The following is a 16,722-nucleotide window of genomic DNA, read 5'->3' on the forward strand; positions in this document are numbered from 1 at the left end:
GACATTATAACAGAACATGGTCAAGATGTTAAAATGTTCATAAATGACCAGCATGGTCAAATAATAATAATCATAGTAGTTGTCGAGGGTGCAACAAGCACGTCCGGTGAACAGGTCAGGGTTCCATAGCCGCAGGCAGAACAGTTGAACTGGAGCAGCAGCACGGCCAGGTGGACTGGGGACAGCAAGGAGTCATCATGCCAGGTAGTCCTGAGGCATGGTCCTAGGGCTCAGGTCCTCCGAGAGAAAGAAAGAAAGAGAGAAAGAGAGAATTAGAGAGAGCATATTTAAATTCACACAGGACACCGGATAAGACAAGAGAAATACTCCAGATGTTACAGACTGACCCTAGCCCCCAGACACATAAACTACTGCAGCATAAATACTGGAGGCTGAGACAGGAGGGATCAGAAGACACTGTGGCCCCATCCGATGATACCCCCGGACAGGGCCAAACAGGCAGGATATAACCCCGCCCACTTTGCCAAAGCACAGCCCCCACACCACTCTTCCTCACTTTGCCGTAAGAACACTAACTCTTCCTCACTTTACCATAACTACCCTAACTCTACCTCACTTTACCTTAAGTTCCCTAACTCTACCTCAAAGAGTTGGACGTTTACCGTTTACCTAATCCTAACCTCTCTCCCTCAGTTCCTCCTTCCATCGAGGGGGTGCAGGACACCACTACAGAGAGAAAGGTGGTACTCACTAAGCCCCTTACCCTGGAGTGTGAGGCAGGGGGGCACCCTCCACCCACTCTGACATGGTTGAAGGACGGCGTACCCGTCCGGAATGGGGAGAGCATCAACATTCTGGAGCAAGGCCGAAAAATCGAGATCCTCTCTGCTTCTGTGTCCGACGCCGGCCGCTATGTCTGCGTGGCAACCAGTGTTGCTGGGGAGAAGGAGATCAACTATGACGTCAGTGTCCTAGGTACAGTTGAAGTCGGAAGTTTGCATACACCTTAGCCAAATACATTTTAACTCAGTTTTTTCACAATTCCTGACATTTAATCCTAGTAAAAATTCCCTGTCTTAGGTCAATTAGGATCACCACTTTATTTTAAGAATGTGAAATGTCAGAATAATAGTAGAGAATGATTTATTTCTGCTTTTATTTCTTTCATCACATTTCCAGTGGGTCAGAAGTTTACATACACTCAATTAGTATTTGTTAGCATTGCCTTTAAATTGTTTAACTTCTACCGTCCCACCTGCCCAACATCCGGTGAAAATGCAGAGCGCGAAATTCAAAAATACCAAATTCAAATATTTAACATTCTTGAAAATATATGTGTTATACATCAAAATAAAGTTAACTTCTTGTTAATCCAGCCGCTGTGTCAGCTTTCAAAAAGGCTTTACGGCAAAAGCAAACCATGCGATTATCTGAGGACAGCGCCCCGCATACGAACACATGAAAATCATATTTCAATCAGGCAGCTGCGCCACAAAAGTCAGAAATAGCGATATAATTAATGCCTTACCTTTGAAGATCTTCTGTTCGCACTCCAAAATGTCCCAGATACATCACAAATGGTCCTTTTGTTTGATAATGTCCTTCTTTATGTCCCAAAAATGTCCATTTATTTGGCGCGTTTGATTCAGAACTACACCGGTTTCAACTCGCTCAACATGCCTACAAAGTATCTAATAAGTTACCTGTAAACTTGGTCCAAACATTTCAAACAACATTCCTAATCCAACCTCAGGTACCCTAAAACGTAAATAATCAATAAAATTTAAGACGAAATAAGCTGTTTCTAATAACGGATAAAAACAACGTGAAGCGCGTTTCAGTTCACACGCACCAAAACAGTAGTCCACCTGGAGTGACACGTACAATGAATAGCACTACTTCTTCATTTCTCAAAAGAAAAACATCAAACAATTTCTAAAGACTATTGACATCTAGTGGAAGCCATAGGAATTGCAACCAGGTTCCTAATAATAAGGGTATTCCATCCGGTGGTGAAAATACTGCCCCCTACCCAAGAGAGGTTAACTTGAGTAAAACATTTTGGGTAGCCTTCCACAAGCTTCCCACAATAAGTTGGGTGAATGTTGGCCCATTCCTCCTGACAGAGCTTGTGTAACTGAGTCAGGTTTGTAGGCCTCCTTGCTCTCACACGCTTTTTCAGTTCTACCCACAACTTTTCTATAGGATTGAGGTCAGGGCTTTGTGATGGCCACTCCAATACCTTGACTTTGTTGTCCTTAAGCCATTTTGCCACAACTTTGGAAGTATGCTTGGGGTCATTGTCCATTTGAAAGACCCATTTCAGACCAAGCTTTATCTTCCTGACTGATGTCTTGAGATGTTGCTTCAACATATCCACATCATTTTCCTCCCTCATGATGCCATCTATTTTGTGAAGTGCACCAGTCCCTCCTGCAGCAAAGCACCCCCACAGCATGATGCTGCCACCCCCGTGCTTCACAGTTGGGATGGTGTTCTTCGGCTTGCGAGCCTCCCCCCTTTTCCTCCAAACATAACGATGGTCATTATGGCCAAACAGTTCTATTTTTGTTTCATCAGACCAGAGGACATTTCTCCAAAAAGTACGACAGAACACGTCTCCTTCCTGAGCGGTATGATGGCTGCGTGGTCCCATGGTGTTTATACTTGCGTACTATTGTTTGTACAGATGAACGTGGTACCTTCAGGCATTTGGAAATTGCTCCCAAGGATGAACCAGACTTGGGGAGGACTATAATAAAAAAAATGTAGGTCCTGGTTGATTATTTTTGATTTTCCCATGATGTCAAGCATCATACATCATCATACATCATACATCCACAGGTACACCTCCTATTGACTCAAATGATGCCAATTAGCCTATCAGAAGCTTCTAAAGCCATGACATTTTCTGGAATTTTCCAAGCTGTTTAAAGGCACAGTCAACTTAGTGTATGTAAACTTCTGACCCACTGGAATTGTGATACAGTGAATTATAAGTGAAATAATTTGTCTGTAAACAATTGTTGGAAAAATGACTTGTGTCATGCACGAAGTAGATGTCCTAACCGACTTGCCAAAACTATTGTTTGTTAACAAGAAATGTGTGTAGTGGTTGAAAAATGAGTTTTAATGACTCCAACCTTAGTGTATGTAAACTTTCGACTTCAACTGTACATACACACCCACATGAACACACATATGCAAGGACACACACATGTGCGTACACACACACACACCCACAGACACACGCACACACACACACACACACACAGACGCACTGTACACATCTATTAGTGTTCAAGGTGAATGACACCCCCAGTCCGTATGTATATTTTCTAGATCTACCCAGTAACTTAGCATATACATTCACTAAACTGTTTATATTGTATTGTATCTGTCATCAAAGAGCACTAATTCACAGGAAAAGACAGTTTAGGTTTTCGGTGGCCGGACCACTTGGCTCAACCTCCACTTCCGTGAATCATATAGGACTGAATGAAAGACTTCCCAGAAGAAAGTGTTAACAACCTATTCTGAAGATTACCATGGTTTAGGAGAGGGCCAGGAAGTGAGTTTGAGGAGACCACTAAGATTACAGGTGTCAGTGAAAACACTGGGTTATTCCCTTTCCTTTGTTTCAGCGTACTATTCTTTCACAGTGATGATCAGTCAATGTCAGCAGAGAAAGCCTTGCCCAGTTAAATTTCAGGACTCTACTGCTTTCTGTTTGCCAGTTAGGTTAGAGGTTAGAGGTTAGAGAGAGGGAGGGGGAGAGAGAGAGAGAGAGAGAGAGAGAGTGTGCCATTTCCTCTGTGTCCAGATGCTTAAGGATCTCAACCATCTGTAGTCTGTACTGTCTGACATCAGAGGAGAGAGGAGGGATGAGGGCTTTACTCTGTAGTCCACTGAACCTAAGAAAGAATGTGGACACCCCTTCAAATCAGTGGATTCGACTATTTCAGCCACACCCATTGCTGACAGGTGTATAAAATCGAGCAAACAGCCATGCAATCTCCATAGACAAACATTGGCAGTAGAATGCCTCACTGAAGAGCTCAGTGACTTTCAACGTGGCACCTTCATAGGATGTCACCTTTCCAACAAGTAAGATCGTCAAATTTCTGCCTTGCTAGAGCTGCTCCGGGTCAACTGTAAGTGCTGTTATTGTAAAGTGGAAATGTCTAGGAGCAACAACAGCTCAGCCGCGAAGTGGTAGACCACACAAGATCAAAGAACGGGACCAGCAATTGCTGAAGCTTGTTGTGCGTAAAAATCGTCTGTCCTCGGTTGCAACACTCACTACCGAGTTCCAAACTGCCTCTGGAAGCAACATCAGCACAATAACTGTTTGTTGGGAGCTTCATGAAAATAGTTTCCATGGCCAAGCAGCTGCACACAAGCCTAAGATCACCATGTGCAATGCCAAGCGTCGGCTGAATTGGTGTAAAGCTCGCCACTATTGGACTCTGTAGTAGTGGAAACGCGTTTTCTGGAGTGATGAATCACGCTTCACCATCTGGCAGTGAGACAGACTAATCTGGGTTTGGCGGATGCCAGGAGAACGCTACCTGCCCCAATGCAAAGTGCCAACTGTAAAGTTTGGTGGAGGAGAAATAATAGTCTGGGGTTGTGTTTCATGGTTCAAGCCCCTTAGTTCCAGTGAAGGGAAATCTTAACGCTGCAGCTTACAATGACATTCTAGACGATTCTGTGCTTCCAACTTTGTGGCAACAGTTTGGGAAAGACCCTTTACTGTTTTTAGTATGACAATGCCTCCGTGCACAAAGCGAAGTCATACAGAAATGGTTTTGTCGAGATTGGTGTGGAAGAACTTGACTGGCCTGCCAAGTGCCCCGACTTCAATCCTATCGAACACCTTTGGGATTAAATGGAACGCCGACTGCGAGCCAGGCCTAATCGCCCAACATCAGTGCCCGGCCCCACTAATGCTCTTGTGGCTGAATGGAAGTAAGTCCCTGCAGCAATGTTCCAACATCTAGTGGAAAGCCTTCCTAGAAGAATGGAGGCTGTTATATCAGCAAAGGGGGGACCAACTCCATATTAATGCCCAGGATTTTGGAATGAGATGTTAGACGAGCAGGTGTCCACATACACTACATGACTAAAAGTAACTCTCTCTTTCTCACACACACACACACACACACACACACACACACACACACACACACACACACACACACACACACACACACACACACACACACACACACACACACACACACACACACACACACACACACACACACACACACACACACACACACACACACACACACACACACACACGGGCTCCGCTGGTCTGCTCTGCCATTTTAAACATTCAAACTCTGTCGTTAAATAAAGCATGAGAATGTGTGCTGCCAAAGGCAGGTTAGTTAGCCTACGCTCAGCATCGATCATCTCAACATCTGGATGGTGATGGGCTCAAGTGAATGCCGTGCATTATGCTCCACACAGCACTCCCATCAGTCAATCCAGATGTATTTAGTGGCTGGAATGTGATGTGAAGGAAATCTGATCTAATAAACTCAGCAAAAAAAGAAACGTCCTCTCACTGTCTACTGCATTTATTTTTAGCAAATTTAACATGTGTAAATATTTGCGTAAACATAACAAGATTCAACAACTGAGACATAAACTGAACAAGTTCCACAGACATGTGACTAACAGAAATTGAATTATGTGTCCCTGAACAAAGGGGGGGTCAAAATCAAAAGTAACAGTCAGTATCTGGTGAGGCCACCAGCTGCATTAAATACTGCAGTGCTGCTCCTCATGGACTGCACCAAATTTGCCAGTTCTTGCTATGAGATGTTACCCCACTCTTCCACCAAGGCACCTGCAAGTTCCCAGACATTTCTGGGGGGAATGGCCCTAGCCCTCACCCTCCGATCCAACAGGTCCCAGACGTTCTCAATGGGATTGAGATCCGGGCTCTTCGCTGGCCATGGCAGAACACTGACATTCCTGTCTTGCAGGAAATCACGTGCAGAACGAGCAGTATGGCTGGTGGCATTGTCATGCTGGAGGGTCATGTCAGGATGAGCTTGCAGGAAGGGTACCACATGAGGGAGGAGGATGTCTTCCCTTAACGCCCAGCGTTGAGATTGCCTGCAATGACAACAAGCTCAGTCCGATGATGCTGTGCCACACCGCCCCAGACCATGACGGACCCTCCACCTCCAAATCGATCCCGCTCCAGAGTACGGGCCTCGGTGTAACGCTCATTCCTTCAATGATAAACATGAATCCGACCATCACCCCTGGTGAGACAAAACCGTGACTCGTCAGTGAAGAGAACTTTTTGCCAGTCCTGTCTGGTCCAGCAACGGTGGGTTTGTGCCCATAGGCGACATTGTTGCCGGTGAAGTCTGGTGAGGACCTGCCTTTCAACAGGCCTACAAGCCCTCAGTCCAGCCTCTCTCAGCCTATTGCGGACAGTCTGAGCACTGATGGAGGGATTGTGCGTTCCTGGTGTAGAGAGCACTGAAAGGCCTCTTTAGTGTCCTAGGTTTTCATAACTCTGACCTTAATTACCTACCGTCTGTAAGCTGGTGCATGTTCATTAATTGTTTATGGTTCATTGAACAAGCATGGGAAACAGTGTCTAAACCCTTTACAATGAAGATCTGTGTAGTTATTTGGATTTTTACAAAATATCTTTGAAAGACAGGGTCCTGAAAAAGTGACATTTCTTTTTTTGCTGAGTTTATGTATTGGAGTGGACGAGGTGACATGAAAAAGATATCAACTGTAAAATGTTGAGGTGATCTACAACGTGCAGATAGACTAAGAGGGAGGAGCAGAGAGAGTCTCTCTCCTGTCGAACAGTATAGCCTAGACATGTAGTTAATATCAAGTTCTATATCAGTTTCTCTATGTTTCTCTTTGTCAAGCGTTTGCACAAGCATTAAATTACAGAGCTTTACTTGCTCGAAATCCTTCACGAAAAAAGTAGTTTTATGAGTTGGTGTTAGCAACAGGACAATGTTTCTCGGATTTCTTCTGTATGTTATGGGTGTGTTTAGAACCCTCTGTCTGTCCAATCACAGTTCCCCCTGTGGTGGAGGGAGGGGACGAGGTCACAGACACCACGGTCCTCATCAACAACCTCCTGGAGCTAGAGTGTCGTGCCACGGGAACACCTTCACCCATCTTCACGTAAGACCCATACACACACACTTAGACATGCATGAAGACACAGACAGACAGACAGACAGACAGCATCCTCTCTCTCACAAACACACTTTAATGATCTCTGTCTCTCTCTCTGTTCTATAGGTGGTTTAAGGACGGTCAGCCAGTCAGGCAGGGTGAGGGGGTGAGGGTCACGGCTAACGGCCGTCGGCTGGTCATCTCTCGGCCCCAGGTCTCAGACACGGCACGCTTCCAGTGTGTGGCAACCAATGAGGCCGGAGACCATAAGAGGGACTTCAATGTGGCTGTCCATGGTATACATACTGCTGTGATTTACCATTAGTATACAGTGCATTATGAAAGTATTCAGACCCCTTAACTTTTTCCACATTTTGTTACGTTACAGCCTTATTCTAAAATTGATTAACCTCCCTGGGCAAGGTGGGACGTTTGCGTCGCGTGGCGCGAAATACAAATACCTCAAACATGCTATAACTTCAATTTCTCAAACATATGACTATTTTACACCATTTTAAAGACAAGACTCTCGTTAATCTAACCACATTGTCCGATTTCAAAAAGGCTTTACAGCTAAAGCAAAACATTAGATTATGTCAGGAGAGTACCCTGCCAAAAATAATCACACAGCCAATTTCAAAGCAAGCATATATGTCACAAAAACCCAAACCACAGCTAAATGCAGCACTAACCTTTGATGATCTTCATCAGATGACACTCCTAGGACATTGTGTTATACAATACATGCATGTTTTGTTCAATCAAGTTCATATTTATATCAAAAACCAGCTTTTTACATTAGCATGTGATGTTCAGAACTAGCATACCCACCGCAAACTTCCGGTGAATTTACTAAATTACTCACGATTAACGTTCACAAAATACATAACAATTATTTTAAGAATTATAGATACAGAACTCCTTTATGCAATCGCGGTGTCAGATTTTAAAATAGCTTTTCGGCGAAAGCACATTTTGCAATATTCTGAGTACATACCCCGGCCATCACGGCTAGCTAATTTGACACCCACCAAGTTTGGCCCTCACCAAACTCAGATTTACTATAAGAAAAATTGGATTACCTTTGCTGTTCTTCGTCAGAATGCACTCCCAGGACTTCTACTTCAACAACAAATGTTGTTTTGGTTCCAAATAATCCATAGTTATATTCAAATACCTCCGTTTTGTTCGTGCGTTCAGCTCGGTATCCGAAGGGTGACGCGCGAGCGCATTTCGTGACAAAAAAATTCAAAATATTCCATTACCGTACTTCGAAGCATGTCAAATGCTGTTTAAAATCAATTTTTATGCTATTTTTCTCGTAAAATAGCGATAATATTCCGACCGGGCGACGTATTCATTCAAAGGCTGAAAGAAAAAAATGGAGAATTCACATGAACGCGCATCTCCAGTGTCACTGTTCTCAGCCTGACCACTCACAAAATCTCCTGCTGTTTTTTGCCCAGAGACAGGAGAGACGTCATTCCACTTCCTGGTGCCTTCTGAGAGCCAATGGAAGCCTTAGAAAATGTCACGTTACAGCAGAGATGCTGTATTTTCGATAGAGATGCCACAGAAGGAGAACAAATTGTCAGACAGGGCACTTCCTGTATGGAATCTTCTCAGGTTTTGGCCTGCCATATGAGTTCTGTTATACTCAAAGACACCATTTAAACAGTTTTAGAAACTTTAGAGTGTTTTCTATCCAAATCTACTAATTATATGCATATTCTCGTTTCTGGGCAAGAGTAGTAACCAGTTTAAATCGGGTACGTTTTTTATCCGGCCGTGCAAATACTGCCCCCTAGCCCCAACAGGTTAAATATATTTTTTCCCCCTCATCAATCTACACACAATACCCCATAATGACAAAGCAAAAACTGAAATGTCACATTTACATAAGTATTCAGACCCTTTACTCAGTACTTTGTTGAAGCACCTTTGGCAGCGATTACAGCCTCGAGTTTTCCTGTGTATGACGCTACAAGCTTGGCACACCTGTATTTAGGGAGTTTCTCCCATTCTTCTCTGCAGATTCTCTCAAGCATTGTCAGGTTGGATAGGGAGCATTGCTGCACAGCTATTTTCAGGTCCCTCCAGAGATGTTTGATTGGGTTCAAGTCTGGGCTCTGGCTGGGCCACTATTTTTTTCAAATTTAATCAAATCAAACTTTATTTGTCACATGCGCCGAATACAAGTGTAGACCTTACTGTGAAATGCTTACTTACAAGCCCTTAACCGACAGTGCAGTTCAAAAAGAGTTAAGAAAATATTTACCAATGTAAATAGTCCGGTGGCCATTTGATTAATTGTTCAGCAGTCTTATGGCTTGGGGGTAGAAGCCGTTAAGGAGCCTTTTGGTCCGAGACTTGGCACTCCGGTACCACTTGCCGTGCGGTTGCAGAGAGGACAGTCTATGACTTGGGTGACTGGAGTCTCTGACAATTTTTTGGGCTTTCCTCTGACACCGCCTGGGCTGTATGCACTTCCCTCTGTAGCGCCTTACAGTCAGATGACGAGCAGTTGCCATACCAGGCGATGATGCAACCGGTCAGGATGCTCTCGATGGTGCAGCTGTATAACTTTTTGAGGATCTGTGGACCCATGCCAAATCTTTTCAGTCTCCTGAAGGTGTTGTCGTGCCCTCTTCACGACTGTCTTGGTGTGTTTGGACAATGATAGTTCGTTGGTGATGTGGACACCAAGGAACTTGAAACTCTCGACCCGCTCCACTACAGCCCTGTCGATGTTAACCTCTCTGGGGTATGTGGGACGCTAGCGTTCCACCTGCGGGACACACTCGCCAACAGCCAGTGAAAGAGCAGGGCGCCAAATTCAAAACAACAAAAATCTCATAAATCAAATTTCTCAAACATACAACTATTATATCCCATTTTAAAGATACACTTCTCATTAATCCAACCACAGTGTCCGATTTCAAAAAGGCTTTACGGCGAAAGCATAACATTAGATTATGTTAGGATAGTGCCTAGACAAGAAAAACCACACAGCCATTTTCCAAGCAAGGAGAGGCGTCACAAAAACTAGAAATACAGCTAAAATTAATCACACTTCTCCTTAATGCAACCGTTGTGTCAGATTTCAAAAAAGTTTTACGGCAAAAGCACACTTTGCAATAATCTGAGTAGAGCGCTCAGCAACAACAACAACCAATACAGAAACCCGCCATATTGCGGAGCCAACAAAAGACAGAAATATCATTATAAATATTCACTTACCTTTGATGATCTTCATCGGAATGCACTCCCAGGAATCCCAGTTCCACAATACATTTTTGTTTTGTTTCAATAAAGTCCATCCTTTATGTCCAAATACCTCCTTTTTGTTTGCGCGTTCAGTCGAGTAATCCAAATGCACTGTGCTCGCGCAGTAAGTTCAGACGAAAAGTCAAATTTATTTTACAGTTTGTAGAAACATGTCAAACGATGTATAGCATCAATCTTTATGAGGTTTTTATCATAAATCTTTGATAATATTCCAACCGGACAATTCCATTGTCTTCAGAAATGAAAAAGAAAGCAGCTCCCGCTGACAGCCACGCGCATGATTTAGCTGATGGCAATCTGCCAGGCAGCTGGTGCCAACAGCTCTCATTCTCTTCCCAGTCACAATAGAAGCCTGAAACAACGTTCTAAAGACTGTTGATATCTAGTGGAAGCCTTAGGAAGTGCAAAATGACCCCACAGACACTGTAAATTGGATAGGCAATCACTTGAAAAACTACAAACCTCAGATTTCCCACTTCCTGGTTGGATTTTTTCTCAGGTTCTTGCCTGCCATATGAGTTCTGTTATACTCACAGACATCATTCAAACAGTGTTAGAAACTTCAGCGTGTTTTCTATCCAAATCTACTAATAATATGCATATCCTACCTTCTGGGCCTGAGTAGCAGGCAGTTTACTACGTGCATGCTTTTCATCCGGGCGCCAAAATACTGCCCCCTACACCGATGAAGTTAATGGGGTCCTGTTTGGCCCGCCTTTTCCTGTAGTCCACAATCACATTGTTTGTCTTGCTCATATTAAGGGAGAGATTGTTGTCCTGGCACCACACTGCCAGGTCTCTGACCTCCTCCCTATAGGCTGTCTCATCGTTGTCGGTGATCAGACCTACCTCTGTTGTGTCCTCAGCACACTTAATGATGGTGTTGGAGTCGTGTTTGGGAGTACAGGAGGGGACTAAGTGCACACCCCTGATGGGCCCCAGTGTTGAGGATCAGTGTGGCAGACGTGTTGTTGCATACCCGTTCCACCTGGGGGCGGCCTGTCAGGAAGTCCAGGATCCAGTTGCAGAGGAAGGTGTTTAGTCCCAGGGTCACTAGCTTAGTGATGAGCTTTCTGGGTTTTGTCTTGGCTGTGTGCTTGTTGTCGTTGTCCTGTTGGAAGGTGAACCTTTGTCCAAGTCTGAGGTCCTGAGTGCTCTGGAGCAGGTTTTCAGTAAGGATCTCTCTGTACTTTGCTTTGTTCATCTTTGCCTTGATCCTGACTAGTCTCCCAGTCAGGTTTCTTACAGACATGACACTTGGCATTCAGGCCAAAGAGTTCAATCTTGGTTTCATCAGGCCAGAGAATCTTGTTTCTCATGGTCTAAGAGTCCTTAGGTGCCTTTTGGCAAACTTCAAGCGGGCTGTCATGTGCCTTTTACTGAGGGGTGGCTTCCGTCTGGTCACTCTACCATAAAGGCCTGATTGGTGGAGTGCTGCAGAGATGGTTGTCCTTCTGGAAGGTTCTTCCATTTCCACAGAGGAACTCTAGAGCTCTGTCAGAGAGACCATCTGGTTCTTGGTCACCTCCCTGACCAAGACCCTTCTCCCATGTTGCTCAATTTGGCTGGGCGTCCAGCGCTAGGAAGAGTCTTCCAAACTTCTTCCATTTAAGAGTGATGGTGGCCACTGTGTTCTTGGGGACCTTCAATGCTGCAGGCATTTTGGTACCCTTCCCCAGATCTGTGCCTCGACACAATAGTCCCGGAGCTCTACGGACAATTCCTTTGACTTTATGGCTTGGTTTTTGCTCTGACATGCGCTGTCAACTGTGGGACCTTATGTAGACAGGTGTGTGCCTTTCCAAATCATGTCCAATCAATTGAATTTACCGCAGGTGGACTCCAATCAAGTTGTAGAGACATCTCAAGGATGATCAATGGAAACAGGATGGACCTGAGCTCAATTTCAAGTATCATAGAAAAGGTTCTGAGTACTTATGTAAATAACTTATTTATTTTTTATTTTTAATACATTTGCAAACATTTCTAAAAACGTGTTTTTGTCATTATGGGGTATTGTGTGTAGATTGCTGTATGTTGCTATATTGTTCATTTCACGATGTGATGTTGTTTAACTTTTCCTCTAAATGGAAGACTTGGGCTGAATATGTTATATTTTTTTCATGCAAATTCATGCTCTTTGATAATGTTGAATTCTGGTATGTATTTTCCTATAATTCTGGTATTTTCCTATAATTCTGGTATTTTCCTATAATTCTGGTATTTTCCTATAATTCTGGTATTTTCCTATAATTCTGGTATTTTCCTATGTGGAATCTGTTTTTCTCTTTGCCTCCCCAATATCCTCTCCATTTTCCTGGAATCACTCTCTGTTTTCTTTCTTCCACTCTTTTCTCCCCTTTCCTCTCTCACTCATTAATTTCTTTAACCTATCTCCTCTCTTTTCATCTCCCTCTCTTTCGCTCCAGTCCCTCCATCCATCCGCTCCACCGGTCCCTCTGAGAGGTCCGTGGTCCTCCACAAGCCCATCAGCCTCCAGTGTGTTCCCAGTGGCACCCCTATCCCCAGCATCACCTGGCTCAAAGATGGCCGCCCTGTGGACACCACCCAGGAGCACCTGAAGGTACAGGACATGACTCTATAATTCTACCTCCCCATTTGGCCATCTCTGATGCTATTGTTCTAGCTCCCCTCTTTGTTCAGGTTTATTATAATTCTAAGTCCCAGTTACAGTAATACTCTAGACATTATTGTTATTCTAAGTCCCAGTTACAATAATACTCTGGTCAGATGGACTTCATGTGTATGTTTCCGTGTTTCCGTAGCTGGAGTCGGCCGGTAGGACGCTGCATATCACGGAGGCCAGACTAGAGGATGCTGGGAGATATACATGTGTGGCAACGAACGCAGCAGGAGAGACCCAGCAACACATCCGTCTCAGTGTCCATGGTAATAGCAGACCCAAAACTCCCAAAACTCTCACTAGGTTTCTCTTCCTGTCTACCTCTCCTTTTCTATCCTTCTTCACCTCTTCCTCTTCCTCTTGCTCAGTGTCTCTCCTGCCCATCTCTTTCTTGTTCACTCTCTCCCTCTCTCTTTCACTCTTCTGTCTCCCTCTCCCACTCTCTCTCTGCGTCTGCTGTGTCTGCTACTAAACCATATTGTGCCATTCTACAGAGCCTCCAAGCGTCCCTTATTCTGGAGAGACCTTCAATGAGACCATCATAGCAGGCTACCCCATCCAGCTGGAGTGCAAGGCCACAGGGAGTCCAGTTCCTGGTAAGACCTCTCCAACCCTAACCCTTGACTTCTAATAAGTTATATTACAGCGAGGGAAAAAAGTATTTGATCCCCTGCTGATTTTGTATGTTTGCCCACTGACAAAGAAATTATCAGTCTATAATTTTAATGGTAGGTTTATTTCAACAGTAAGAGACAGAATAACAACCAAAAAATCCAAAACAATGCATGTCAAAAATGTTATAAATTGATTTGCATTTTAATGAGGGAAATAAGTATTTGACCCCCTCTCAATCAGAAAGATCTCTGGCTCCCAGGTGTCTTTTATACAGGTAACGAGCTGAGATTAGGAGCACACTCTTAAAGGGAGTGCTCCTAATCTCAGCTTGTTATCTGTATAAAAGACACCTGTCAACAGAAGCAATCACTCAATCAGATTCCAAACTCTCCTCCATGGCCAAGACCAAAGAGCTCTCCAAGGATGTCAGGGACAAGATTGTAGACCTACACAAGGCTGGAATGGGCTCCAAGACCATCGCCAAGCAGCTTGGTGAGAAGGTGACAACAGTTGGTGCGATTATTCGCAAATGGAAGAAACACAAAAGAACTGTCAATCTCCCTCGGCCTGGGGCTCCATGCAAGATCTCACCTCGTGGAGTTGCAATGATCATGACAACGGTGAGGAATCAGCCCAGAACTACACGGGAGGATCTTGTCAATGATCTCAAGGCAGCTTGGACCATAGTCACCAAGAAAACAATTGTTAACACACTACGCCGTGAAGGACTGAAATCCTGCAGTGCCCGCAGGGTCCCCCTGCTCAAGAAAGCACATATACATGCCCGTCTGAAGTTTTCCAATGAACATCTGAATGATTCAGAGGACAACTGGGTGAAAGTGTTGTGGTCAGATGAGACCAAAATTGAGCTCTTTGGCATCAACTCAACTCGCCGTGTTTGGAGGAGGAGGAATGCTGACCCCAAGAACACCATCCTCACCGTCAAACATGGAGGTGGAAACATTATGCTTTGGGGGTGTTTTTCTGCTAAGGGGACAAGACAGCTTCACCGCATCAAGGGGACGATGGATGGGGCCATGTACCGTCAAACCTTGGGTGAGAACCTTCTTCCCTCAGCCAGGGCATTGAAAATTGGTCGTGGAAAGGTATTCCAGCATGACAATGACCCAAAACACACAGCCAAGGCAACAAAGGAGTGGCTCAAGAAGAAGCACATTAAGGTCCTGGAGTGGCCTAGCCAGTTTCCAGACCTTAATCCCATAGAAAATCTGTGGAGGGAGCTGAAGGTTCGAGTTGCCAAACGTCAGCCTCGAAACCTTAATGACTTGGAGAAGATCTGCAAAGAGGAGTGGGACAAAATCCCTCCTGAGATATGTGCAAACCTGGTGGCCAACTACAAGAAACGTCTGACCTCTGTGATTGCCAACAAGGGTTTTGCCACCAAGTACTAAGTCATGTTTTGCAGAGGGGTCAAATACTTATTTCTCCCATTAAAATGCAAATCATTTAATAAAATTTTTGACATGCGTGTTTCTGGATTTTGTTGTTGTTATTCTGTCTCTCACTGTTCAAATAAACCTACCATTAAAATTATAGACTGATCATTTCTTTGTTAGTGGGCAAACGTACAAAATCAGCAGGGGATCAAATACTTTTTTCCCTCACTGTACTTACTACAATATAAAACCACATACCAATGTGCATAGACAAGATTTTTTATTTTCAAAACAGCAGGTGTTTCTCTAAAGATCTAATATCACAGGAATATTTTCACGAGCAAGCTGTTTTAACCAATTGCAAGCTTCTAAGGAAGACATTTTATTACAGGCAATTTATTTCACTTGCATCTATGCCCCCTTGGCAGAATGGTTATGTTGGCATGGGGATCTGTAGGCTAGTTTATGGATCAATGAGAGCAGCCTGTTGAGAACCAATAAAGCTTTTAGATTCAATATTTTATGGCAATATTTTATACTTTATTCAGTTCTTTATGGCAATATGTTATACTTTATTCAATACTGTATGGCAGTAAAGAAAACTGGATGGAGAACAACTGATAGAGGCTAGCTGTGTCTAAATACTGTGAAAACACTTACTTTCATCTGGTATCTGAGAAGAATTGAATAGGTCTTTAATATTATACACCCAAAGGTACACTAGACTGGAAGTTCCATACAGTATCTATCCATCATATTTATTTCACGCTGAGAGAAGCCAGATAAGCTTAACTTAAAGAATGAAGAAATAGGATAGATTTGATGAGCATCTGGACACAGTCTTACCTGTCTTTTCTTATCTGTGTCGATGCGGTCAGCCATTACCTGGTACAAGGACGGTCGCCCTCTAACCAGCGCAGCCGGGGTGACCATCCTGAAGCGCGGTCAGCTGCTGGAGATCGACCGCACTCAGCTGTCCGACGCCGGGCTGTACCGGTGTATAGCAGTCAACGTGGCCGGAACCTCAGAGCTCTCTCACAGGCTGCAGGTGTACGGTGAGTGAACGCTTGACCGCGTCCACATAAACTACTACGACCGCAGCATGACCACATTGTGTTGGTCAGATGTGTAAAGGAATGGATGATCAGGTTGGGTCAGTGCCCACCTGACAGATGCAGGTAATTAGTTACACACTGACAGACAAATAGAGATGCCTTTGGACCAGTCAGCCAGTAACATGTTGCTGTCTCGAGTCAAAGGGCTTTTGAGACTGGGGATGTCAAAACACTCTTAACCCAGTCCTAGTATAGCAGCACTCAGTGAACATTATACACTGAAGGATTAAAACACATTAACATCCTATTAAATCCTTATGAAGTCCTACGGCATTATTCTGCTTTGTGGGAGAAACAGACCCATTTATCTACCTCTTTCATGTGAACACAGGATTTGATGATGATGATGATGATGATGTGGATGATAAACAATGTGGATCACCAGATAGGGTGATGTCATCAGATAAGGCCATGACTAGAGCTTCTTTTCAAGGGGAATCTTAACATGAGATCACCACATTAGTCAACTTTTTCTCGCAAATCTCACATTGACACCAGTGCATGATGGACATGAGTAACGTGC

The 16,722-nt window shown here is 44.1% G+C and overlaps 1 protein-coding gene across 2 annotated transcripts in view; it reads left to right on the forward strand.

Moving 5' to 3' along the window:
• The window catches only part of hmcn1 (hemicentin 1), a 240,393-nt gene that overhangs the window by 153,649 nt on the left and 70,022 nt on the right, over nucleotides 1-16,722 (forward strand). For both annotated transcript variants that reach the window (XM_045687880.1, XM_045687881.1), the window contains exons 32-38: nucleotides 655-936; nucleotides 7,038-7,146; nucleotides 7,267-7,436; nucleotides 12,858-13,012; nucleotides 13,215-13,338; nucleotides 13,567-13,668; nucleotides 15,963-16,139. In XM_045687880.1, coding sequence (XP_045543836.1) covers nucleotides 655-936; nucleotides 7,038-7,146; nucleotides 7,267-7,436; nucleotides 12,858-13,012; nucleotides 13,215-13,338; nucleotides 13,567-13,668; nucleotides 15,963-16,139 — 1,119 coding nt within the window. The remainder of the gene's footprint in view (nucleotides 1-654; nucleotides 937-7,037; nucleotides 7,147-7,266; nucleotides 7,437-12,857; nucleotides 13,013-13,214; nucleotides 13,339-13,566; nucleotides 13,669-15,962; nucleotides 16,140-16,722) is intronic.

This window comes from Salmo salar, chromosome ssa10 (assembly GCF_905237065.1).
Source record: "Salmo salar chromosome ssa10, Ssal_v3.1, whole genome shotgun sequence".
Classification (NCBI taxonomy): Eukaryota; Metazoa; Chordata; class Actinopteri; order Salmoniformes; family Salmonidae; genus Salmo; species Salmo salar.